Genomic DNA, 24782 nt, shown 5'->3' on the forward strand with positions numbered 1-24782 from the left:
GGAAACAACTCAAATGTTCATTAATAAATAAGGATAAGCAAACTGATATATTCATGCAATGAAATACCACTCAGCAATAAAAAAATTAATAATTGACGACGCTGATTGAAAGAAGATAGACACCCCCCAAGTATGTACTGTATAATTCCATTTTTATAAAATTCTAGGAATGCAAACGTAACTGTAAGGACAGAAAGCAGGTAAGTGTTTGCAATGAGGGATGGTGGCTGTGGGATGGCTATTAGAGAGGTTACATGCTAATTTACATGTTAGAGAGGTTAGCTCTTTGCCTATGATATAAATTGCAAATGTTTTTTCCAGTTTGTATTTTTTCTCTTAACTGAACTTTTTTTTGGGGGGGGGAGAACTCTTTTTTCATGGAGTATAATCTGTCAGTCTTTTATAATTTCTGGATTTTAAGTCAGAGTTAGACCAGCCTTCGCCATTCCAGGGTCATGAGGAATTCCTTCACGTTTTCTTATAGAACTCCTATGGCTTCATTTGTCCTTTCAGATGGTTGGTCCATTTGGAATTTATCCTGGCGCATGGTGTGAGTGGTGGGATACAGTCTTTTTTCTGCTTTTCTTTTAAAATATTAACACTTATTTTGAAATGAAGTTTTATTTTCTCATGGTGTTCTAAAACGATTAGCATTGTATAAGAAACAATGACTAAGTCCTAGAAGTTTACTTTGGGACTTAAGGGCATCGGGTGGGGCATTTACCACCATTGCTTGAACATCACTTTGAGAAGCAAAAGTTGGTTAGTCTGCTGTAGGTGAAGGTTATCTTTGAAGTCCCCATCTATTTTAGGACTCATGGTGTTCCTTTTATCTCGAGAAATAGAAATTTGGTGGGTGGGTGGGGGTGATTTCTGGTAGGTTGCTAAAGGAAAGAGTTTACAGTGGGGAATAGAGAGTACCAAACACCAAAAGTAAATGACACAGTAGAAAATACTCTTTTATGCTGCATGGCTCTTCAATAGCTCTTCTCAGAACTTCCACTGAACCATAGATCAGAGAGAGGAGTTGTTCTCTAGCTGGAAGCCATCAGTTCTTGGTATTTGCCCTAGGGCAGAGAAGTCTGGTTTCTATTTGTCCGCGTTCCAATCTGACTTAACTTTACCCGTGGCGGTATCAGAGGGTAGCGTTTCAGAAACAACAATGCTCTCTGACCTCAAGGCAGTAATAATCTAATTCAGACAATACTGTTAACTTATCTTCATTCACCCAATCATCCACTGTACTAAAGTATTTTTGTTTTTGTTTTTTTGAGAGAGAGAGAGAGAGAGAGAGAGGGAGAGGGTGGGGACTCGCCATGTGGGGGGAGGGGCAGAGGGAGAGAGAGAATCCCAAGCAGACCCCACACCCGGCTCCTGCTCCAGCCGATGCAGGGGTTCGATCTCATGATCCTGAGACCGTGACCTGAGCTAAAATCTAGAGTCAGTTGCTTAACCCACTGAGCCACCCAGGCGCCCCCTACCAATGTTTTTTGACCACCTACTGGGTACCAGGCACTGTCCCTGTTATCATGCAGCCAGCAGTCCACTGGGGGAGGACAGGCCATTATGGCACACTATAGAAAGTGTCTCACAGAGGGAAGGCTAGGGAGGTGAGGAATGCAGAGGGGGATGCAGAGGAAGGGCAGCTCAGTGTGGGGAAGACAGGAGAGAATTCTGGAAGAGTGGATGCCTAAACTGAGTTGCGATGCATGGGTAGGAAGAGGCCAGAAAAGGAGAGGGGGCAGAGTCCTCCAGGCGGGGGAGTAGCATATAGACAAAGGCGCAGACACGTGATGTGTCCTGGGAACTATAAGTCCTAGCAATGAGGGGCCAGGAAAGAATTGGTGAGAGACTTGGCTGGAAAGGTAAGCAAGGGCTGGATTGTGGAGGATTATAAACTGACTTTCTCTGGAAGACGGTCGGGAGCCATCATAAGGTTTCAAGCCAGGGAGTGAAAGGAACTGATTTATATCTTAGAAAGCTCCCTGTGGCCTGATAACACTCTGTGTATATTTAAGGGTAGAGGCTGGGGCTGCCTGGTTGGCTCAGTCCCTAGAGCCATGCGACTCTTGATCCCAAGGTCGTGAGTTCAAGCCCCACACTGAGCATGGAGCATACTTAAAAAATAAATAAATAAATAAAATAAAGGTACAGGCTAGAGGGGGCCACCAGAAAACATACATATCTCACAGAGCTGCCTTTATCCACCCTGAAACCAACTGCAGAAGCCAGGACAGCCTCCTAGGTACAGCAGGTACCAAGCTGAGTTTGCCCCAAGGCAGCTGGTCTGTCTGACGAACCTGCAATTTTCTGGAAAATTCAGCCCTGTCCCAGAGCATTGCCAAGAAAGACAGGAGCTCCAGACTTAACGCTGTGTGGAGAGAGGCTCCTGGGCGGCGGGGAGTGGGGGTGATGTGCTCAGGAAAAATTGAGAGATCTTGTTGGGTGTCCAAAGAGAGAAGCCCTTTGGGTAGAGGTTGGAAAGAGGGAAGAACCCTCTTACCTTGCCATGATAAGGGGCTCCAAACCCAGGTGAGACAGGAGAGTCAGGGGCACTAGAGGCAAATGTCACTTGTGCCTTTAAAACAAAGAGTCCGCGTTCAGTGGCCCCTCAGGAAGGCCAGTCATTTCCTGAGGAGATATCAGGCTGGCCCCTGCTTCATTGTTTCCAGTTTCCAGCAATGGCCGCCATTACCTGACCAGCAGTACAGCCAGTCTCTCTGTGGCGCCAGAAGTTACCAGAGTGGTTTCTCTACTTTCACAGGGCAGATTTATCTGGGCCACGGGGGAAGCGTCTTCTGCCCCAGGGGCATGGCCCAAAGGCAGAACTAACTGCCCTGAAGTCTTGGCTCTCATGATGCAGTTGGCGTGGGCCCAAGAGGGCAAGATGTGGCTAGGACTTCTGCTGATGCTTCTGCTTTGTGAGTTTTTATTCTCTTCCCACATTATTTAAACTTCACGAGAATCGAAGCTAATGGAATCAACATATTTCTTCTGTCTTTTCCAGGTCCAAGCCTTGAGGGACAGGAAAACTGTAAGTTACCAAGTTTTTACCTAGCTTCGCGGTGTCTTTCGTTCAGGATTCTTAAAACTCACATCAAATTGCTTGGGTTTAATGTTTACGACAACTGAGAAAAATAGTCTAATTGAGAGCTAACGTTTATTCCCTTCTGGCATTTTTAGAAGGCTTTTGGAATGAAACACTCGTTCTAAGCCAAGTTCTAATCAGCATGTTCTAGAAGTTGCATACATTTTTTTCTAAAAACTAGTGAATTGCTATTTGTTTGGATTGGAAGCTGATAAAAAAAATGAGTGGTTCCATATTTTATTTTTTTTGTTTTACCATAAATTTCTTATTTTCATAGTCTCCCCATCCCCCATTGTTTTTTAATCACAAATGAATGTAATTAATTTGTTAGATTCATGAGGACAGACCATAATTTAAGTTGTTATGACTTTTTCTTCTAAATGATCTAAAACAGATACTGGATTTCATTTCCCATTGACCTGTGAAGCTATGATTCTATCTGTAATATTTTGCGCTTGTGCACAGGAAGGGGGGCTTCTGCCTATCTTTAAAGTTTGGTTTATCATCCCCTTTGGAGCTAGTTTTGAATCTTTAAGATGCTTGTTTGCGTCTGGAGGCTAAATGGGGGAGAGCCCACAGAACAGGATCCCCTTATCAGAGGTCACTTCGCTCCACAAAAGAAGGGGGGTGACCAGCTTGCGGACAGTTGTAGAGCCCTTTGCAGATGATGTACATGGATGATGCTGGTTTGCTGAGCCCAGGCTTTGAGCAGTGGCTCCAGGATTGGGAGGGCTAGCGCGGCTACTAGCAAAGCCAGTCTGCGGGTCTCCTGCCCCAGTGTCCATGTGCTTTGGCGGGCATTTGACCCCCACAATAACCAGTGGAGGCAGGATATCTGTTATCTTCCTGCCATCCTAACAAGATGTCTCTGCCTCAGAAAAATAACCGACTGGACCAAGTGAGAGCCAGTTAGCAGGGCATCAGCGCTAGAACCTCCGTAGTCTGAAATGTGGCTCTCTGTCTGAGCCAGAAGCCCAAACTCAGATCTTTAAAGCTGCTTTCACCTGGCCTCTTTGAGCCTTTTTCCCAATCTGTAAAATGGGGATGATAAGAGAATTGATCCCATAGAGTCAGTCTGAGGATAAGATGAGATAAGAGGAGGTGGCTCACCCACCACGGCATGCAGTGACTAACGATAGTTGACCATCTGGTCCTAGCCCTCCGCAATCATGGCCCCTGCATGCCAACCGCCCCCCTTCTGTCCACTGCTGCCCATATACCCCACTCTCATCCGCACCATGCCCTGCAAACACACAGGCTGCTTCCCAGAACCTTCAGTCTCTCCCACCTTCCCCACCTCACATGGAAGTAAATGGCTCCCTTCCCAGGGTTCCTGGAGAAAGGCCCTTGTACATTCAGGCTCAGAACTGCAGGACTTGGAGCATTGGAGCAGGGAGACTCTCCCACTGCTTCCTCAGGCCTCCACCTTGTTTTACACTGGAGGAAACTGAGAGGCGCAGAAGCCATGAGGTACTTGTGTGTGCAACTGGGTGTTAGCGGTGTGGGGGCCAGGACAAGGTCTCCCATTCCTGTGGTCACCCACAGCCATGCTGATGGCACGTTTGACGTGCATGACCCACCCTCTCGCTCCACGTTGCCGGCTCTGTGGTTGAGGTCCTTGGTCAGCCTTGGCCCTTTTCTCTTCCTAGGCTCTCCCACCCCACCCCAGCCCTACCGCCTCAGGAGATGACCTCAACTTCATCTTCACCTAGAAAACACTGCTGTCTGGAGGGAACTCCCTCTACTTCCCGCCCTGCCCCAGCCACAGGCTTATCTGCCTCCCCACCCATCCTCCCGGCTTCCCTCCCAGCTTCAGCGACGTCGGCCCTCGTGGCTGATGGGGAGGTGGGGGGGGCAGCCCATCACTCAACGGCACTCCTACCTCGATCTCGCTCTATTATTTATTCAGCCCCTACCCCACTCTTAGTATCTCTATCCCCCGCCCCCTTCTGGCTCTTTCTCCTCAGTCTACAAACACAATTGGTAGCTCTTGTTCTTTTAGGAAAAAGAAAAATCACAAACAACCCACCTCCCTCCATTATCTTGTGTCCCCCTATGAATCCACTCCCTTCCTCAAACTTCTCTCAAGGCTGGTTTATGGTTGCTGTCTCTGCTTCTCCAGCTCTCAGTCTGCCCTCACTTAGTACTCTGGCCTTAGCCCCCACACCTCCCTGCCATTGGAGTCCTCTTGCTGAGGGGTCATCAAGGACCTTGTAATAACAAATGCCACGAACACTCCCAGCCCTTAGCTTTCTGGACCCCTGTGCTGCCTCTGCACAAAGCCTCCTTCCTTGACCTTCTAGACTCTTCCTTGGTGTTCTCCTACCCCCTCTGACGAACCTTCTTCCCCTTCTCCCAGGGGAGACTTGAACTTTCCCAGGGTCTGAACCCCGTTCCCTGGTCTCTTCAGGCTCCATGGTCTCAACCCCTCTGGAGTTCAACACACTCCTCTATGCCTCCGCGTCCTCTCCCTTGAGTGTCAGGCTTCACAGGGGAGCCAATGGCTGACACCTCCTAGCCGTCCCTTGGGCCCCTCAAACCCAGCGGCACCGTCGGGACTTTGTCCCAGTCCTTTATCTTTTTCTGGCATCCTCTACTTCGGTCGGCAGCACCCAGACCCTCCTGGGTACCTAACCCAGGAAACTTCCACTCTTGGCCTCAACCCCCATATTCAAGCACACAAGTCTTTTCTTTATTGTAGTGAAATACATACATCAAATTTTGCTACTTATGACAGTACATTCATAATGGTGTGCAAACATCTCCACTGTCTAGTTCCAGAACATTTTCATCACCCAGAAAACAAGTCCTTTCTCATCCACTCAAGTCTCCCTTCCCCCAGTCCCTCCGTGCCTGCCCTACCACAGGCCTCCTGGGCTATCACCTGAACCATGGTCCAGGATGTTTACAGTCCTCTGGTCTCTCTCTCTTTCCAGCCCATGGTAATCTTTCTAAAACTCAGGTGGCATCCTGTCACCCCCCCCCCCCCCAAATACTCTCAGGCAGGTCCAGCTTGTCAGCACTCCAGGCAAGGCCCACTGTTTGTGGCACCTCCTACCCGGTCTGCCTGTCCCCTCAGGCCCCAAGTCTCGTTCCTGTAACTGCACATGCCCAGAATGCATTGATTTCTTGGTTCTAGGTAGTTTTGCCCTGAACATCTTTGCTGTAAGCATTTTCACTGCATAACTAATGGGCCGTAAGGCAATTTTGCCATGAAAGGTTAAATAACCAGTTGACAGTTTGTTGGTTTTATCAGCTGGTTGAGTGTGGTTTCATTTCTTCATTGACATGTGCTTCACTTTTATATTATAGAAATCTTAGCCCTCATGATGGTCTATACAGTGGTGCAGAGTTTTGAACCCACATTTGCCATAGAACTGGGAACAGCTATCAATGGACCTGTTAAAATATGCCAAGAACAAACAACAGCGTAGGAGGTAATACATCTTCATGATGTAGTACAAAGTTCTGTTACAAATATGCGCCCTAGTATTTGGAAACTCTACCTCTCTTTTATTTTTATTTTATTTATTCATTTATTTATATATTTTTAAGATTTTATTTTTGAACTCTACTTCTCTTCATGAGGAAGAAACTTTAGTAAAAAAAAGAATGAGGAGACCCATCAGCAAGAAAAAGAAAAAAAATGTATAATTCTATGAACGAGAGACTTTGGAGACAAGTGCTTAGGTGCAATCCATGAAATATAATCAGTTATTTGCACATGATTGCCATGAATCTCCACACATTTGAAATGTACTCAATTATTTTGCGTTTTACAATAGCTTTCTAATTTTGTTATTCATTTCTCATGTTTTATTATGTCCCCTTTAACGAATGTCCCTCTTTTATATTTTGTGATTTTATCTTTGATGGCCAAATGGCTTTACAGCAAATAGTTACGTGGTGAAAACGCTTGCAGCAAAGACGCTCCCCGTGAAAATACCAAGCCTGAGATTTCTCATGCCCCTGTGCCCTGGTACATGCTGATCTCCTGCCCGAAGTGCCCCACCAGGTCCAAGTTCAGGGGGCACTTCCTTCAGATTTCCCTTGGCCTTTCCTGGGCCTCTCTTCTCACCTCTCCCTCGGTGTGTCTAGCATTATACTTCAGTTATCTAGGTTCCCCCCCAGCCTCTATGGTGTAGGACAGCAGGGATGATTTCTTATCCACCTTGTAATCCCAGCATCTGACACAGGCGCTCAATAAATGTTTCACTGAAGGGGACCCAAACTGAACTTAGAGATGCTTGGGATTCAGATGAGATGGGTCAGCACATTCTCTGCTGAGCACCAGAGTTCATCAGGGGCTCCGTGCTAGCTGGCTCCCTGTAATTTTCCTGACAATGGTGGGAGGGGGCTCCCCTCCCTCCCTTTATGAGTCATTTCCAGGTTGCCCAAGAGGCTGGCTGAGTCATGATGCTTCATCTTCCAAAGGAGCATCAGCATCCGCTGACTGGTGGCTCAAGGTACAGGGAAGCAGGCCCCTTGTTTTAGGGTCTGGGGATTTGGCACAATGCTCCATGGGTGCCTTAATCTGTGCTCTGGTGACTTTGTTACATGGATCCCCCTCTGTCAGCCTTCATCTGTCCAGGTTGAAAAGATCTGACCTCCTTAGGCTGCTGCCTAACACCAAACTTTCATCACAGTGGTTCTGACCATTTGGGGCTCACTAAAGAAAGCTGTGGATCCTCTCCCCCCACCCCCCAAAAAACACACACACTTGCCTATACTTGAAGGTGGTTCGTGGGCCCCCTACCACCCATCGGTGAACCTCCAGGGGGCCCAGCTGTGAACACTCTATTGTGTAAATAGTGAGAGCCATACGCAGTAATCCAGCTTGGCTTTTCCTGAACAGTTTATTCACAAAGACGACAATATTTTCTATACTATCTTAATAATCAGGTAGAGATTTTTGAAGATTAGTTGGGTGGCGTATTGCTGCTTAATAAATTACCCCAAAATTTAGTGGCTTAAGATAACAGTTTATTACTTCACAGCTTCTGAGGGTCAGGAATCTGGGAGTTCTGGCTCAGGGCCTGTCTGGAGGAGATTGCCCATAGAATGCTGGTCAGGATTACAGTAAACAGAGGGTTTATTTGGGGCTGGGGGATTTGCTTTTAAGCTTACTCATGTGACGGCTCCTCACCATGTGGGCCTCTCCAGAGGGATGCTCATGACTTAGCCCAGAGTGAGTGATCCTAATAAAGGAAAAAGTGCTCAAGACAAAAGTTGCAACGTCTTTTATAGACTAATTTCGGAAGCAACAAAACAGCACTTCAGTATTTTTGGTCACAAGACCAACCCTGGTATGAGGTGGGCAGATGCAGGTATGGAGAGCGGAGGACAGCCTCCCTGGGGGCCATTCGAAGGCTGGCTACCACAAGCGTGGAGGTGGTGGTGGTTTTGAAAGCGGGGTTGCTGCTTTTGTTGCCTCCCATCAGTGAGGTTTTGTGTTAGTCAAAGAGCTGGGTTTCATAAATTTACAGTAAAGTTATCGATACATTTTATAAAATCCTTTTCCTCCCGCTTTGCCTTCCTTTCTCCTCCCTTGTCTGTTGCCATTGGCCATGGGAGTGTGATGTTTCTTCCAGTGAATCGACTGAGTTGATTTATTAAGCAGATGTGTGTTCATTGCTTAGAAAAACCAGTTGGCAGAAGTGCCCCATGCCTAGTGAATATCATCCTCTCTAAAGAACCACCACCTGATGCTTTAGCCAAGTTTGCTGTAGGGCTCCTGTAAAAAGGATATGAATTAGGTCTGGTCAGTAGGAGGCCCAAGCAGGGATGATGCTGAGGCTGGAGGGTCTGGAATAGAGAAGTCGTGGGACTGCACATGGTGAGCCCCAGGGGGGCAGAGACCGTGCTGATCTCACTCTTTTGTGAACCCCTAGTACTAGATGCAGTGCCTGGCACAGAGAAGGCCCCTGGAATGGTGCTAAGGAAGAGGGAAGGGAATGTCAGCCAGGGGCCAGGCTCTGCCCCTCAGGGCTCACGGCCTCCTTGGTTCAGTCACTGTTCAAGATTGAAATACAAGGGAAGGCAGGTACTAGGGTTCCCGTTCTATAGGAGGAGAAGTGGTAGCTTAGAGGGAGGGGTTAAGTAACTCCCAGCATCACCCAGCTCATGGCTGTGGACCCAGGCATGCCTGACTGGCTTTCTTCCTGTACCCAGGTCTGGGTCCCAGTCTGGGGCCTGACCTGCCACGGGTGTGCACTTCATCCAGGATGATGACAGGAAAGCAGCCTAACACAGCGGGGTGACAAATGCGGGGAGTCTGGAGAACTCAACTGTCAGTAACCTGGGAAATTAAGAAATGGTTTTCTTTTGAAAAAAAAATTGCTAGAAATAGGGAGTGGATATAGAGTTTCAGCACCCTCAAGACTCAAGTTTGGTTCTGTATCTGTGACTGACAGAACCTGGCTAACATTTCTTAAGCACTTCCTCTGTGCCAGGAACTGTGTTTCTAGTCCTTAAACTCGGGTTCCCATTTATACTTACTATCAGTATGTCCATTGTACGGATGAGCAAACCGAGGCTCAAAGTTCAGGAACTTGCCAAAGCCACACAGTTTGTTGACGGAGGTGGGATTTGACCTAGACAATCTGGCTTTACACTTACCTTCTTATCCTGTTAGAATCACTGTGCTAAACAGCATGTTTTATTTTTTAAAAAGTTTTTATTTATTTATTTGACAGAGAGAGACACATGGAGAGAGGAAACACAAGCAGGGGGAGTGGGAGAGGGAGAGGGAGAGGCAGACTCCCCACTGAGCAGGGAGCCTGACGTGGGGCTCGATCGCAGGACCCTGGGATCATGACCTGAGCCGAAGGCAGACGCTTAACCGACTGAGCCACCCAGGTGCCCCTAAACAGCATGTTTTAAAATGAGGAGGAGGTCCTGAAGGGGGGGTGAGATTCCCTGTCCCTACCCGGGAAGGGACCATATTAATTGATGGGAAACTAAATATGGTCCAAAGAGATTTCATTCTGAGAGCTCACTGAGTAGGCTCCTCAGATCAAGAACTAGTAAGGAATAGACAGACAACAAAGGGAGCCCTAAAGATTTTAATGCTGCAGGAAATAACTTGCATTTAAACATTCACCTTGTTTCATCTTATAGAACCGATCAGAAGCCATTTTTTTGTTCATTTAATTGCTCGGAAGAAAGGGACAGGTGTGAACTGTTGTATTCATTTTAAAACCTGAGACGTATTGTAGCCAAATTCTAAATTGTTCAGAAAGATTTGACTTTATTAAAAGAGAGAGGAAGATGATATTTGTCAGTGTCTCTGGCTAATTAGCTAGCTATACCTTTTCTTATCTGAAAAATGATTTGGGACCACTTACAAAATTATGCATTGTTGTTCAATAGGAGATAATAAATGAGGAAATCAGAATGGGAAGAAAGTAAAGGCAGGGAAATAAAACTGGGGGGTATTTTAGCACACAGAAATTCATCCCAAAGTTTGCTAGAAGCAGAGATGAAATTTTGGGTTTATACTTCTTAGCAGTCAAAGCAAAAAGGAAAACAAGATCCATTAGAAAAATTTGGGAATCTATAAGGTAGAAATGAATAAACACAGCTTTTCTTTTTTTTTTTTTTTAAGATTTTACTTATTCATTTGTGAGAGAGAGAGGATGAGCCGGTGGGGGGGTGAGGAGCAGAGGGAGAAGCAGACTCCCCGCCGAGCAGGGAGCCCAATGCAGGACTCGATTCCAGGACCCTGAGATCATGACCTGAGCTGAAGGCAGACGCTTAACTGACTGAGCCACCCAGGCGCCCTAAACACAGCTTTTGCTGATGCAGTTGAAACACAGTGAAATCATGAACAATGTCCTGGTGGCATCCTCGACTTAGACAATATCAGGTTCCATAAGACAATTTCTTACCAGCATCTATTAGTTTCCTAGGACTACCACAACAGAATACCACAGACTGGGTAGCTGAAACAACAAATTCATTTTCTTTTTTTTTTTTTTAAGATTTTATTTATTTACTTGAGACAGAAAGAGAGAGAGCACATGAGAGGGGGGAGGGTCAGAGGGAGAAGCAGACTCTCTGCTGAGCAGGGAGCCCGATGCGGAACTCCAGGATCATGACCTGAGCTGAAGGCAGTCGCTTAACCAACTGAGCCACCCAGGCGCCCACAACAAATTCATTTTCTCCTAGTTCTGGAGGCTGGAAGTCCAAGACTAAGATGTTAGCAGGTTTGGTTCCTTCCAAGGCCTCCCTCCTTGGCTTGCAGATGGCTGTTTTCTTGCTGTGTCCTCATATGGTCATCCCCCTGTGCACACGTCCCTGGTCTCTTTTTGTCCAGGTTTCTTGTAAGGACACTAGTCAGATTGGATTAGGACCCATTTTAACTTAATCACCTCATTACAGGCCTTATGTTCAAGCACAGTCACATTCCGAAGTACGAGGGGTTAGGTTTTCAATATGTGAATGTTGTGTGTGTGGGCGTGGGGGGGTGGGACACAATTCAGTCCCTACCTAACAGCATCCTTTGATAGAGTGCCAGACTTAATTTGGTTAATACAAGTCCGTGAGGGTCCATAGCAGAGTGGTCCAAGCTTGCAGGTTTCTGCAAGATCTTCCTTTGTCCCGGGATAAGGAGATTCAGGATGTGTAGGAGACTCAGTAAATATACATTCATCAAGCATGGGCCATGAATATTTTTCTGTTACCAAAGTGTCTGAGAAGAACTGATCCTTAGGAGCCTTACTTAAGCCACGTGGTCCTGTTTTGCTTGAATAACACCTGGTGCCCACAGTCCCACACTATCTCTGGCCCCTGAAGGCCATATAAACTTTAGGTAAGGTGCTAGACTCTGCATATGGAGATCTTGTGCAAAAGATGGTGGGTGGGGGGAGTAAGTAAGACTTTTATCTTTGTATTTGCTGGAAGAAACTAGAATCAGTGGTTACTTCTGCAAGGGGAGGTAGGAACTGGGTGGCTAGGAAAAGAATGGGAAAGAGACTTTATACAGTATCTTTTTCTCATACAGAAAATACATTCTCTTTTGGGGGCCTCAGGTACACAGAATTGTATTGATTGTAATCCTTGGTTCATAACATGCCCTCATCCTTGATCTGTGCACAATTCCTTTTTGTTTTATTTATATATGCGTGTTTTAGTAACATCATGAATTCACGTGAGTCCGCCACCCAATGCTAAAATGAGAACATCACCAACCCTCTATCTTACTGTGCATTCCTAATCCTACCGCCCTCTTCCCTTCAGAAGTGACCACTATCCTGATTTTTTGTATATTAATGATCTCCATCCACCTTTCTGAGCTTGCATTATTTCAAATGACCTATCTGTAGGCTCTCTGGGATTTTCACATAGACGTCATATCCTCTGCCTTTGGGGGTTTGGAAACATTTAACTGCACTGGCCACTCACAGATTTCAATAAAATGCTTCTAATCTCATGATTCATGGAAGCCGATGAGACAGGAGGCTCAGAGAGCACACCAGACACAGTAGCTCCCAACCCCAGGTCCCAGTGTTGGAGAGATAGCCTCCTCGAGAATGGGCACCACACATAAGTCATTGCCTGCCTGGTCCCTGGGGGCCTGGGGACCCCTGGATGCGACACTGCAGAGGATGTGATCATACCAATCTGATGTGGTAAAGGACACTGGGGTGATGTTTCTGAGATAACAGGTGTGTCTGCCTCTCCTTCCCTTGTCATTTAGCTTTCACCATCAACCACATCTACATGGAGATCCTGCCAGGACAGGAGGTGCAAAATGGGGAGAACCTGACCTTGCAGTGCATTGTAGACATCAGCACCACCTCGCACATCAAGCCTCAGCACTGGGTGCTCTTCTATAAAGATGACGTGCTATTTCACAATGTCTCCTCCATGGAGACTACCGAGAGTTATTTTATTCCCCAAGCCCGGGTCTATGACGCAGGGACATATAAATGCACCGTGATTCTGAACAACAAGGAGAAAACCACCTCAGAGTACCAGGTGTGGGTGAAAGGTGAGTCCCTGCATCTGAACGGAGCTCAAGCAGATGCGCTGTCGCACACGCGGTAGCAAGAATAGTAATTGAATGGTTGGTAGCATAGGCCTCAGCCCTCTCACTCCCCTGCCTGGAATTTTCCTGACCTGAAAATGTAGGCGTTAGACATGCTCCCAGTATGCCAGGCTGTATCTCCTCTCCTTGACTTTGCATGTGCTGTTCTCTCTCCTGGGAATACCCTTCTTCCTCTCTTCTTCCGAACTGCTTTTCCTCCTTCAAGACTCAACTCGATGATCTCTTCTCTGACACTTTCCCAAGCAAAATCGATCACCCCCAGGGTCCTGGTCCTCACAGCTCCTGTGTAATCTTGACATTCAGTGGTATTTGTAGGAAGGCCATAGGCTGAGTGTTGACATTGGCTGCCACAGTCACTCTGTCTGGAGTCCAGTTTGGGCAAGTCCCTCAGCCTCTCTAAACTTTAAAGTTCTCATCCGTGAAATGAAGATAATAGTAATACCCAGCTTGGGGAGTTATTGGAAGGATGAAAAGGTAAAGTGCTTAGTATAATTTCCAGCACATAAGTTCCCCATAAATGGCAATCACTATTCACCGTATTGGAAGTGTTTCTTGCCTACCCGTCTGCTCTTCTGGAATGTACGATCCCAAGGAAAGAGACGGGGTTTGGTCCACTTTTGTATCTTGAACAAAGAATCTGGCTCATAGTAGGCACTCAATAAACGATCGTGGAATAAATTAAACAAATGGAAAAGGGAAGTACAAATGGAGAAACGAGGGAAATCATGGGGAATTTGGGTTCAGAGATACAGGATTCCATCCATCCACTCATGGATTTACTCCCTCAGGAAGCATTTCCCAAGGCTGTAAGTCAGGAAGAAAACCAGGTGCAGAACGTGACAAGGCATCAGGTCGGGGCCAGCTCTGGAGGCAGTTGCTGTCTGGTGGGGAAGAGAAACATTTACAAAAATAATTACAATCTAATAGTCATATGATCTGAGTGCCATAGGGAGCACAAAAGTGAGAGGAAACAGTTCCTCCTGGGGAAATTAGGGCTGGCTTCCTGGAGGAAGGGACATTGGGTCCTGATACAGAGGATCGCGTAGGAGTTTGCTCGATGGTGAAGTTGAGCAAGGGCAGAGAAGTGGAGTGGAGCATGGGTGGAAAGCAGAGGCTGAGAGAGAGCGCAGTATCCCAGCAGAGTGCCCCTCGGTCCGATCCCCCAATCTTTGGAGTCTTGATGTGACAAGGAAAGACTGGCCGGGCTGAATTTGGGTAATGTTGAAAAGAAACGTGCTGGCAGGCTTTTGAAACTTCAGGTAATTTTTCTTACAACTTGGATGACTGAATGGATAGTTAGTGAGGTGAGCCCTGTACTTCCTTGACAGCGGCCACCATCACTGTCATTTCTGCCTTTTTGTGTTCCTGTTGGTCATCAGAGCAGTCATTCACATTCTTGTCACTTCCCGTGGTAAGAACTGCCCCCTTATTAGGTCCTTATGAAGTCAACAGTTGGAAGTGCTTTACGCACATTTCATTTAACCCCTGCAGTAGCACTGGGAGCCAAACGTGGTTCCCCCCATTTCCAGGGGCAGATACAGGCTCAGAGAGGTTGAGCGGCATGTTCATGCCTCAGAGTTGCTCCAAGGCAAAGCTGATTAGAACCAAGAACTCTTGGACTCCAGAATTGGCCTCTCTAACTCCTAATCATTATTAAGGTCTTTGAGGTAGACGAAAGGCCATTCATTTGTTCATTAAACATTTATTGCGTCCTACTCTGAGCCAGGCTGAGGGCGCAACAATGAGGAAGACATGATCCCTTCCTTGGGGGAGATCAGTGTGAAGCAGGGGAATACTTTCTCGTAAACAGCTACCCCCATAAGTGACAGTAGTGGTATGAATACAGTATAGGTCACCTTCCCAAGAGGACGGCCCTCATCGGTATAGCTCTGGGCATCGAAACAAAGATTCATGAGTCACCAGCAACTGAGTGAGGTGGCAGGTTTACAATATAAGCTAGTCTGTTTGACTCTTAAGGTGTAAGGTGGAACTCACGACCGCCAGACCACAGAGCCTGGACAAGACATCTAGTCCCAGCCAGACCCTCCTAGCTCCCCCTCATCTGACCCCGACTCACCACTTAATATACCTCCCCCCTACCCTCTTCTTTGCTCTAGATGGCCCTCTGGAAAAGTCCCTCACATTCCTTGTCCCCATGCACGTGCACCCTGAAATGCCTGTCCTTAGTCCCCATCCAATCTCGTCTGCCCAAGTAACACCCTTCCTCCAAGATTGCTCTCCAGCTCTGTTCCTTCTAGAACCACCTCTGATCCCCCAGGCAAAGAGGGCCTCCTTTTTCCTGACTGCTCCTTCACTCATTATCTCTGCAACACATTCTGATGCGTAGTTACTTTCAGCTTTGCTTTTTTGAACTGGGAGGCAATGTATCCTTCCTCTCTCCCACCTCCCACGCCCACCCCAACTTCTGGCTTTGGAGTCAGACAGACCTGGAGTCGAATCTCAGTCCTGGGGCTGGATGGCTATGAGTTTTTGGATGAAATTTCACCTGTCTGAGCTTCACCTTCATCTGTAAAATAGGCACAATTTTATCTTTCATGCCTACCCAGGAGATTTATTATGAGAATGGACATGAAGTCATGGATATAAAGTCAGTCCTAGCTTGTGGTTGGCAGTCAATAAATTATAACAACAACCACAGTAATGCTAAGAGATACTGGCTGTTTTGTTTTGTCTTTAATTGTATCAGTTGGGAAGAGTCTTCCCAATGGGTTTATTAACTTTGAAAGCACCAACCGCCTCTTAAACATACTTCATATTTTTTCATAGTAGCTGGTGTAGCTCTAGGCGCATACAGGGTCGGTAATTACCTGGTAGGTAGCACTGAGGGTCCTGGGAACAAAGCAAAAGACCCTCAGATGGGCCCACCACAGTGACCCAGCTGAGGGAGGCTTGCATATAGCTACAGCAAACAATACTAACGGACTTTTTCTTCCCTCCAAGGAGTGTCTGATCCCAGAGTGACACTGGACAAGAGAGAGGCAATAGAAGGCGGGGTCGTGATGGTCAATTGTTCTGTCCCAGAGGAAAAGCCCCCAATACATTTCACAATTGAAAAACTCAAACTACATGCAAACGGTTTCAAGCAAAAAAGAGAAAAAAAAAAAAGTTCCTATAACCAGAATTTTGTGATGCTGGAATTCTCAGTGGAGGAACAGGACCATGTTATATACTTCCAATGCCAAGCCACGATCTTTTCTGAGAACCACATGGAATACTCGAGAGCCATCAAGAGTGAACTGGTCACCGTGACGGGTCAGAGTCCTAAACTCCTTTTTTTAAAAAAAAATCACTCTTTCTGGTTTGCTGGTTGGGGATGGGGAGAAAGAGCCCAGAATTCAGAAAGGGGGTTGGGGCCGTCTGGCTGGACTGCTGTTCTCAGGACTGTTCTTAACCACTTAAAGGCTATGTTTATTGTTTAGCGTGTGTGTGTGTGTGTGTGTGCGTGTGTGCGTGTGTGTGTGTGTGAAATTTCCCAAACAAAAGTTTCACAAATCATCTTAATATATGGGGCATTTGGGTAGTTTCTATTCTATTCTACTTCAGTGTTTTAAACCACTGGCCATGACTCAGGGAAGCGATGCATCATAGAAACCAGAGCTTTAAGCCAATGTGGGTCAGACGCCAGGAGGTGGGGTCTGGAGGGGATCGGGAGGGAAGGGGGTCCAGGTCCTCAGTCTTTGCCTCCCACATTCAATAAAGGACTCCCCTCTTCTACCCGCTCCTCATCACCGAGGCGTTGGACATATAAGAAACCAATGAGGTGGCCTGAGGCATGCTTTCCGTAGAGAAAGGCTATAGCAGAGGGAAGCCTGGGGGCACGTGTCCAGGATGAAGGGAGCTCCGGGACAGGCAGCCTGCAGGACGGGACAGGCTCGCGAACCGGGAAGAGTCAGGGGAAGGCACACTGTAGTGCAGATAGCCTCCATTCTTATCTGTAGGAGCCCCAAAGTTTGTCATAAATACCCTTCTGCTTGTGGTACCTATGTCACCCCCACTTGTGTGTGGATATATGTACACATATATACAGGGATGATAATATGTATGTATAATATTTTTCTGATTATAATACATGGTGTGGGTTCAGTTTTCAGAAAATACGGTACAATATAAAGGGTAAAATGACAATCATTCATAGCACCACTGCACAGAGAAAATCACTTGTATGGTCCCAGACTTGCTCGGCTTATATGCTCACTCACACACACAATTTTTGTTTTGACAAAAAAATACAACCTGCCAAACATACTATTTTATGACTTTTCCTTAACAGTATGTTACAGACTTTTGTCCATATCAAGACATACAGATCTTGGTCATTTTTATAGCATCTCAGAATCCTATCATAGGGATGTACCATGATTTACCTCATTTTTCCAATGATAGACAGGTATTTGCCCAGTTTTTTTTGCTATTAAAACAATCCTGGAATACACACATTAAAGCTTATCATTTATGTACTTTTGCGAGTATTTTGTTTCATTATTATTTGTGAGGTTGATTCCTGGTGGTCAATTTGTTGATTCAAATGTTTTGTGCATTTGAAATACTGATGTGAATGGCCAAAGCACTCCTCAAAATGAACATTTCCATCAAAAGTGATGCTGGTGTTTATTTTCCCACATCCCTACTCTCACAGAGTATTATCTACTTTCATTATTTTTGCCAGTCTGATTGAGGCACACACAGTGTTATATCATTGTTCTTATGATTTGTATTTCTTTGGTCTTTCCTGAGGTTGAGTATGTTCTTTGCAGTTATTGGCCTCTTACATTTCCCCCTATAAACTGCCTGTTCATATACACTTGGCCCATTTTTACTGTTTCTGATTGATTTGTTTGAGTCCTTTATAAATTAAAGGCATTAGCTCTTTGTGGAGAACTATGCAAATATTTCCCCGAGTTCGTCATTTGTCTTTATGATAAGTTTTTTAGGCAGAAATGTTTCATCTTTATTTAATCGAATCTATCCATCTTTTTTTTGACATCTCGGTTTCATGATTCACACTTAAAGCTTATCAAAGATTATTAAAGTTGGGGCGCCTGGGTGGCTCAGTCTGTTAAGCGACCGATGCTTGGTTTCAGCTCAGGTCATGATCTCAGGGTCATGAGATCGAGCCCCCTCCCTCTCCCTCTGCCCCTCCCCCCTGCTCTTGCTCTCTCTCAAATAAATAAATCTTTAAAAAAATTGTTAAGGTAAAAATGAACCTATGTTTATTCTTATTGTTTTCAACGTGGGGTGTTTTTTTCCTGCATTTAGATCTCTGGTGCATCTGGAATTAAATAGAGTGTAAGAAAAAAACCCTTTAGTGATTATTATGCTTCTCCAGAGGGCAATTGTTGAGTGTCCTAAAAGATGTCCTCTCTTTTTTGACTTTTGTTCAGGACAACAGACTTTTTTTTTTTTAACAATAGCTATTTATTGTGAAGTTAAATGACTTTGCAGTAAAAAAACTAATGAATTAAAGTATTATCACTCTAAATCCACTTTTGGCATTTTTAAATGTCCTATTTGATTTCGCAGAGTTGGCAGTCTGTGTGTGCACTATAACGCTCTGCAATTTGTTTTGCAGAAGCAAAGGTTTGTCCCTATTTCTCTAACCATCTCCTGAAGATCCCGTGCCCTGGCATCTGACCCATACTTTATTAAAGCAGTGTTTTTCAAACTGCATGAGTCATGAAATCAATTTAGTCAGTCAAGGCTAGCATTAAACAACAATAGAATAGACTATAAATCACTTTTGGGTGGGGGCATATCGTTATTTAAATGTACATTTCCAAGAAGTGGCACAGTCTATATCATTGTCACTTTTGAAAGCTATGGAATACTTATACTGAAATGACATAGTTCTGTGAAATGGTGTGAGAAGAGCCTAGACAATTCTTAGTGGGCAGGGGCAACAGTCTGTTTTTAATGCTCTGATTATTTTTGAGGTCATTTGAAGAAGATTCTGCAGATGAGATCTAGAGAAGTTTGTTTTGCCTTTGGGAAGCTCAAGGGAGGATTGCAGTTAAGGCTGAAGATTCGAGAATGAGTGAGAAGGGAGAAGCTATCAGAGCAACTTAGAAGGTTTTTGGGAGGAAAGATTAAATTTTTTTTAGTTAATAAGGAAGAACAGTGGTTGGCAACAAAAACAAAAAAGGGAGGACGTAAGTGCCTCTTTCCCTCACCCAGGTTTAAACCCGAGTCCAACCAGCTTGTCCTCTTCTTATAGAATCCTTCTCTAATCCCAAATTCCACGTCAGTCCCGAAGGAGTGATCACAGAAGGAGATCAGCTTCACATTAGGTGCACCATTCAAGTGACGCATCTGGTCCAAGCGTTTCCAGAAATCATAATCCAGAAGGACAAGACAATTGTAGCGCACAAGAGCCATGGCAACGAGGCCTCCTACTCAGTGATGGCCATGGTGGAGCATAACGGCAACTACACGTGCAAAGTGGAAGCCAGCCGGATATCCAAGGTCAGCAGCATCGTGGTCAACATAACAGGTAGGGCTGCTGCTGGAGGGTGTGGGAATGTGGCAGGCTCGAGCAGCCACCATGCTGGAATCCAGAATGGCCAATGAGGGCCAATACTTCTGCTCCTGCTTGTTTGTCTGATGTGCTTAGGTGGAGGTGTGGTGCCGAAGGGGGAAGTCAATGCAGAGCCAGTAAGCAGTTAGCTGTGGTGGTTGAGTGTGCAAGTTCTGGCACCAAATACCAACACCGTCACGCGCTACTTTGGTGACCTTAGCCAAGTTACCCAACACCGTCACTCACTACTTTTGTGACCTTAGGCGAGTTACTGAGCTGCTCTGTGGCACAACTCTATGAGATGGGGGAAAATGACAGCACTCAACGTGTAGGACTGTTACAATGACTAAGTGACATGACTCTGCTATAAAGAGCCTCATACAGAAGAAGCACTCTGTGAATATTAGCTAGTATGTCTCTTATTATACTACATTTATCTTTCCTCTGTGCCAAGCACTAGGCTAAATCCCAGACACAGGTCCTAAGACAGGGTCAGGAGTGAGAGAGCATTAATAAATTCAAAAACAATAGTAACAATTCTTTTTTGTTGAACACTGACTGGTTTACCTACATTTTCAGTTCATGCTTGTAACAATGCTATGAGATAGGTATCATGATTCTGCATTTATGGATATGGAAATTGAGGCTGAGATGTTAGGTCACTCACCCAGCAATCACAGGGTTACCAGGTGGCAGAACAAGAGTCATTCCCAGGCCCATTTGACTTCTAAACCCATGCACTTAAAAGTTCTATTGGACTCTTTTCCCCCTTTGCTGGATTTACATCTCTCCATAGTACCTATTGCCAAAAGAAATATACTCTGCCTCTTCCTGTTTCTTGTACGTACCCAGGCACTAGAATGTAAGCCAGTGAGAGCAGGGACATTACCTATTTTATTCAGTGCTATGTCCTTAAACACCTAGAATAGTGCCCAGCACATAGTAGGACTTCAATGCATATTTGTTGGATGAATGAATGAACATTGGATGACAGGGTTTCTGAGGGTAGAGAGAGTCAGCACTTCTTGGTTCCCAAATGAAGATGTTAATTCATTCCTTCATTTACTGAAAGCCTTCTGAATGTCAAGCATTGAGTGTAGAGTCACAGGGACAATCCACAGTATCACAGGTAGGCTGCCAACCTCCCAATTGGGTGATTGGCAAATGTGTTGGATCCTGCCAGTCTTCAGTGTATACTAGCAATTTATCATTGATAATGACAAATATCTTGACGGTACATGATGTTTTTCATTGATAAGACATATTATCTCATTAGAGAAAAGTATTCAATTCAACATACATTGAGCGCCTTCTGTATGCTGGGCAACTTACTGAGGATAGATAGCTGTCTAAGGTCAGGCTTTGCCCTTGAATTCACAGACATAAATAGACCATTCAAATGCAATGTCATGAACAAGTACAATAAAGGGATGGGCATACTGCTGTGGGAGCAACAGGGACCAAGCGGTGAACCAACTGACTCTTGCATCAGTCAGAGCAGCATCCTCACCCCTCGGGCCAGGCTACTTGAGGAAAGCATAAAGCATAATTGGTCCCTAAGATACTACTGTTGTAGGTGATCACCTACACCCAGAAGTCTGTATCATGTCGGGTATGCAAGTCATTCAGTAGATCAGTCTCCCTGGCCCAAGATAGCAAAGTGTTACACTCAGGCCTGCCCTTCCCATCCCTTCAGCCTGAGCGCTCTGTGATCCCGAGCTCTGCCCTTTCCACATGGAGCTAACTGAGCCACACCAGGGCTGGCAGGCAAGCATCCTCATGTTCAAATTCTACCGGGCCTTTGGAAATGTTTCCAGGCCCACTTAAACATCCGGTTATCCACACCCCTGTTGCTATCAAGCCTCATTGTCAGTGGATATAGTGACGTTAGCAGCTCACAATAATTTTATTAGATTTGTCTTCAGATAGAAAAGACACCTTTGCCCCCCCCCCCCGCGCCCCCCACTGTCCACCTTTTCAGATCTAATCTGTCGCCAGGGGTTGCCAGGTCTCTCAAATCCGTCCTGTCTTCTTATCTCCGTAATCACATCCTAACACTGGCCCTCACACTAGGATTATCTATTGCAGGGGTGTCCTGGAGCATCTGTGTTCCAGTTCATTCTTCAACCAGCTATAGGAGAAGCCCTTCTAATATGGCCCCTATTTGACATCACTATTCATGGGCTTAAATTCCTGCATGGTCATGATCCTTCACTTTGACCCCATCCCCTTCCCAACATCCCTCCCACTCTGCCTAGACTACCCTTTCCCCTTGGCCACTGAAAAACTTCTGCTGTCCTTAAAGACCAAGCCCCAGATCTCCCTCCAGGCTCCCCCAGGAGAGTCCTATGGTCACACCTCAGTTCCCACCACACTCGGTTCCTGTCTTTATGTCAGCAGTCCCTGCAAAGATCTAGCATCTGCCACTACCACTCTGAGTGGGGTTCAATTCACCTTACATCGTTGATACTTAAAACAGAGCCTGGTACATTGTAGGAGCTCAATAAATATTCATTCAGTGAGCAAGTAAAAGACTAATCTTTATTAGTCTACATGATGGTCCTGCCAGTCTGTTACATTATGTCCTTTAGAAATGGACTGTTGTTCCCTAATATTTCATTCCTGATTCTAAACCATCTTGCACATTGGGCGCCTGGGAGGCTCAGTTGGTTGAGCAACTGCCCTCGGCTCAGGTCATGATCCTGGAGTCCCAGGATCGAGTCCCACGGCGGGCTCCCTGCTCAGCAGGGAGTCTGCTTCTCCCTCGGACCCTCCCCCCCTCATGTGCTCTCTCTCTCTCTCTCTCAAATAAATAAATAAAAATCTTTTAAAAAAATAAATAAATAAACCATCTTGCACCTACTTCTGCAGGATGGTTTCTACTTTTTACATTTTTGTTTACATATTTTTAAACAGAGAGTTTCTTTGGTATTCTTGCTGAGTCATTTTTTCACATTTTTTGGTAAACACCCAATGAAATTGTAAGGCATTTTAGGATGTCTTTCTTTGGTTCCTTTCCTCACTCCTAAGCTAGAGCTTTTGATGGTGCTCTGAAAACAGATAAGTCAATGCTTATATGGAAGGAAGGATGGAATGTGTCTTAATAAAATATAAATTAATTATTGGGCTACCACCTTACTTGAAGTTTTATTTGATTTTATTGAGGAAACTAGGAAAGCACTGGGGACTGATTATGATGGAAATGACTTCCATAGCTATGTAACATCAATAACAATAACAGTGTTGATTGGTGTCCCCAGACATGTTAAATTTAGAACCAAAGGTAAACTTTGATTCCCTGACTCCTGGCTGCATTCTCAAACCTGTAGTCCAAAGAAGCTTTCCTAAGAGGAACTTTGGGTCTCTGTTCTTTTCTCAATGTGCAGATAGTCTCAAAAATTACCGATGCCTGGGGTGCCTGGGTGGCTCAGTTGGTTGAGTGTCTGCCTTTGGTTTGGGTTGTGATCTCAGGATCCTGGGATTGAGCCCCATGTTGGGCTCCCTGCTCAGCTCCCCCGCTCCAGCCCCGTCGCTCGTGCTTGCTTGCATGTGTGCTCTCGCTCTCTCTCTCAAATAAATAAATAAAATCTTTAAAAAAACTACTGAGTCCTTCCTTCTGCTATCAAAGGCCATAATCTTGAAGCCAGAGTGCACTTGCTTACACGAAGGACCAAGTCTTCACAGCGGCTAAGTAGTTAATTAGTAATTTCCCAGTATCTGAAAATAAAAACGTATTCCATAACTACAAAATCTTGATGTATTTCAGGGAATATTTAAATAAGGAGATGCCAAGACTTCTTAAAAGTCAACTTGTATCTTTACTGTTGTTGACACTCAACCTGAATTATGGTACTAGTGACTCCTTAAAGTGGCATAGAATTCTAGCTTACGAAGTACTCAACCTCAGGAGGCTTCAGGTGTCACCTTCATCTTTCTCTGTGGGAAGTTCGGGAGGGATGGAGGCCAGCTGCCACTTCTCCCCAGCTTCACACTCTCACTCTGCTTCAAGCCTGCACTGCATCCCTCCTGCTTCCAGTCTGGGCCCCTTCAACTCCATCCCTTCTCCTTCCAGATATCTCCCTCTAACACATGTCTAATGCCATTCCCCTGACCCAAACTCTCCATGGTTCCCATTGCCCCTAGGATACAATTCACATTTCTTTAGGTGGTTCCCAGGGTCCTTCAAGATCTATAGGTCTTCCTTCTGCTCCCACTATGTTCCAGGATGCTTGAACTTTCAGGTGCTCCTTCCTGCCGGGCCTGTTCCTTTGCTTAGAACACTACCTGTTCACTTGGATAGCTTCCTGCAAGAGTCCCTTCCTGATTCCCTCTCTTCCGTCTCTGTAAGGGGCCCATGATTTGTGCCCAGAAACATCTCACCCCCTTCCACTCACTGGTTTTTCAGAGCTATTTTCCAAGCCGAAGCTGGAATCTTCCGCCACCCGTCTGGACCAGGGAGAAAGCCTGAACCTGTGGTGCTCCATTCCAGGAGCACCTCCAGCCAACTTCACCATCCAGAAGGAAAAGATGATTGTGTCAGAGTCTCAAAATTTCACCAGGATTGCCTCAGCGAGGGACAGTGGGACATACACCTGCAACGCAACCATGGGCAAGGTGGTCAAGAGAAGCAGTGAAGTCCAGATAACCGTGTGTGGTGGGTACATCCTCACTGGCTCGGAGAGTCTTGGGTGGGATGAGACAGAGACAGTTTATCACCAGCTGTACCTCTCCAGGCTGAAGGCAGATCACACTGAGGCAGGGGAAGAACTTGGGGGAGAGAGAGCGGTGAAATCAAGAGACCAAACAAGTGGGTATTCCTGCTCCAAGTACAGGAAGAAGGCAATACAAGGAAAGCGTAGGTAAAAGTCAAGTTCATGGCTTTATTGTGGCTGCATGCTGATGATGTGGCTGAGCTGGCAAGATTCTGGCTGCTGGGGAACAGGCTCCTACTCCAAAAGTCAGGGAGGAAACACTCCTTATTCAACACTAAACTTTAGGATCTGAGTTCCTGGTTTTTATCCATATTCTGTCTGACTAGTAAGCCCAGGTCTTCTGGTGGACAGAATGTAGCTACTGGGACCACCTAAAGCCATGCTTCCCGGAGCTGACTG

The 24782-nt window shown here is 45.7% G+C and overlaps 1 protein-coding gene across 10 annotated transcripts in view; it reads left to right on the plus strand.

The window, feature by feature from the left end:
* The window catches only part of PECAM1 (platelet and endothelial cell adhesion molecule 1), a 71645-nt gene that overhangs the window by 14062 nt on the left and 32801 nt on the right, over positions 1-24782 (plus strand). For all 10 annotated transcript variants that reach the window (XM_025890311.2, XM_025890314.2, XM_025890316.2 and 7 more), the window contains 6 exons: positions 2765-2921; positions 3008-3034; positions 12789-13082; positions 16101-16412; positions 19372-19647; positions 24077-24325. In XM_025890311.2, the coding sequence (XP_025746096.1) occupies positions 2765-2921; positions 3008-3034; positions 12789-13082; positions 16101-16412; positions 19372-19647; positions 24077-24325 (1315 nt within the window). Of the gene's footprint in view, positions 1-2764; positions 2922-3007; positions 3035-12788; positions 13083-16100; positions 16413-19371; positions 19648-24076; positions 24326-24782 lie in introns of those variants that run through there.

This window comes from Callorhinus ursinus, unplaced genomic scaffold, assembly GCF_003265705.2.
Source record: "Callorhinus ursinus isolate GAN/ISIS: 27379988/994484 unplaced genomic scaffold, GSC_fseal_2.0 scaffold50, whole genome shotgun sequence".
In the NCBI taxonomy this organism is placed as follows: domain Eukaryota; kingdom Metazoa; phylum Chordata; class Mammalia; order Carnivora; family Otariidae; genus Callorhinus; species Callorhinus ursinus.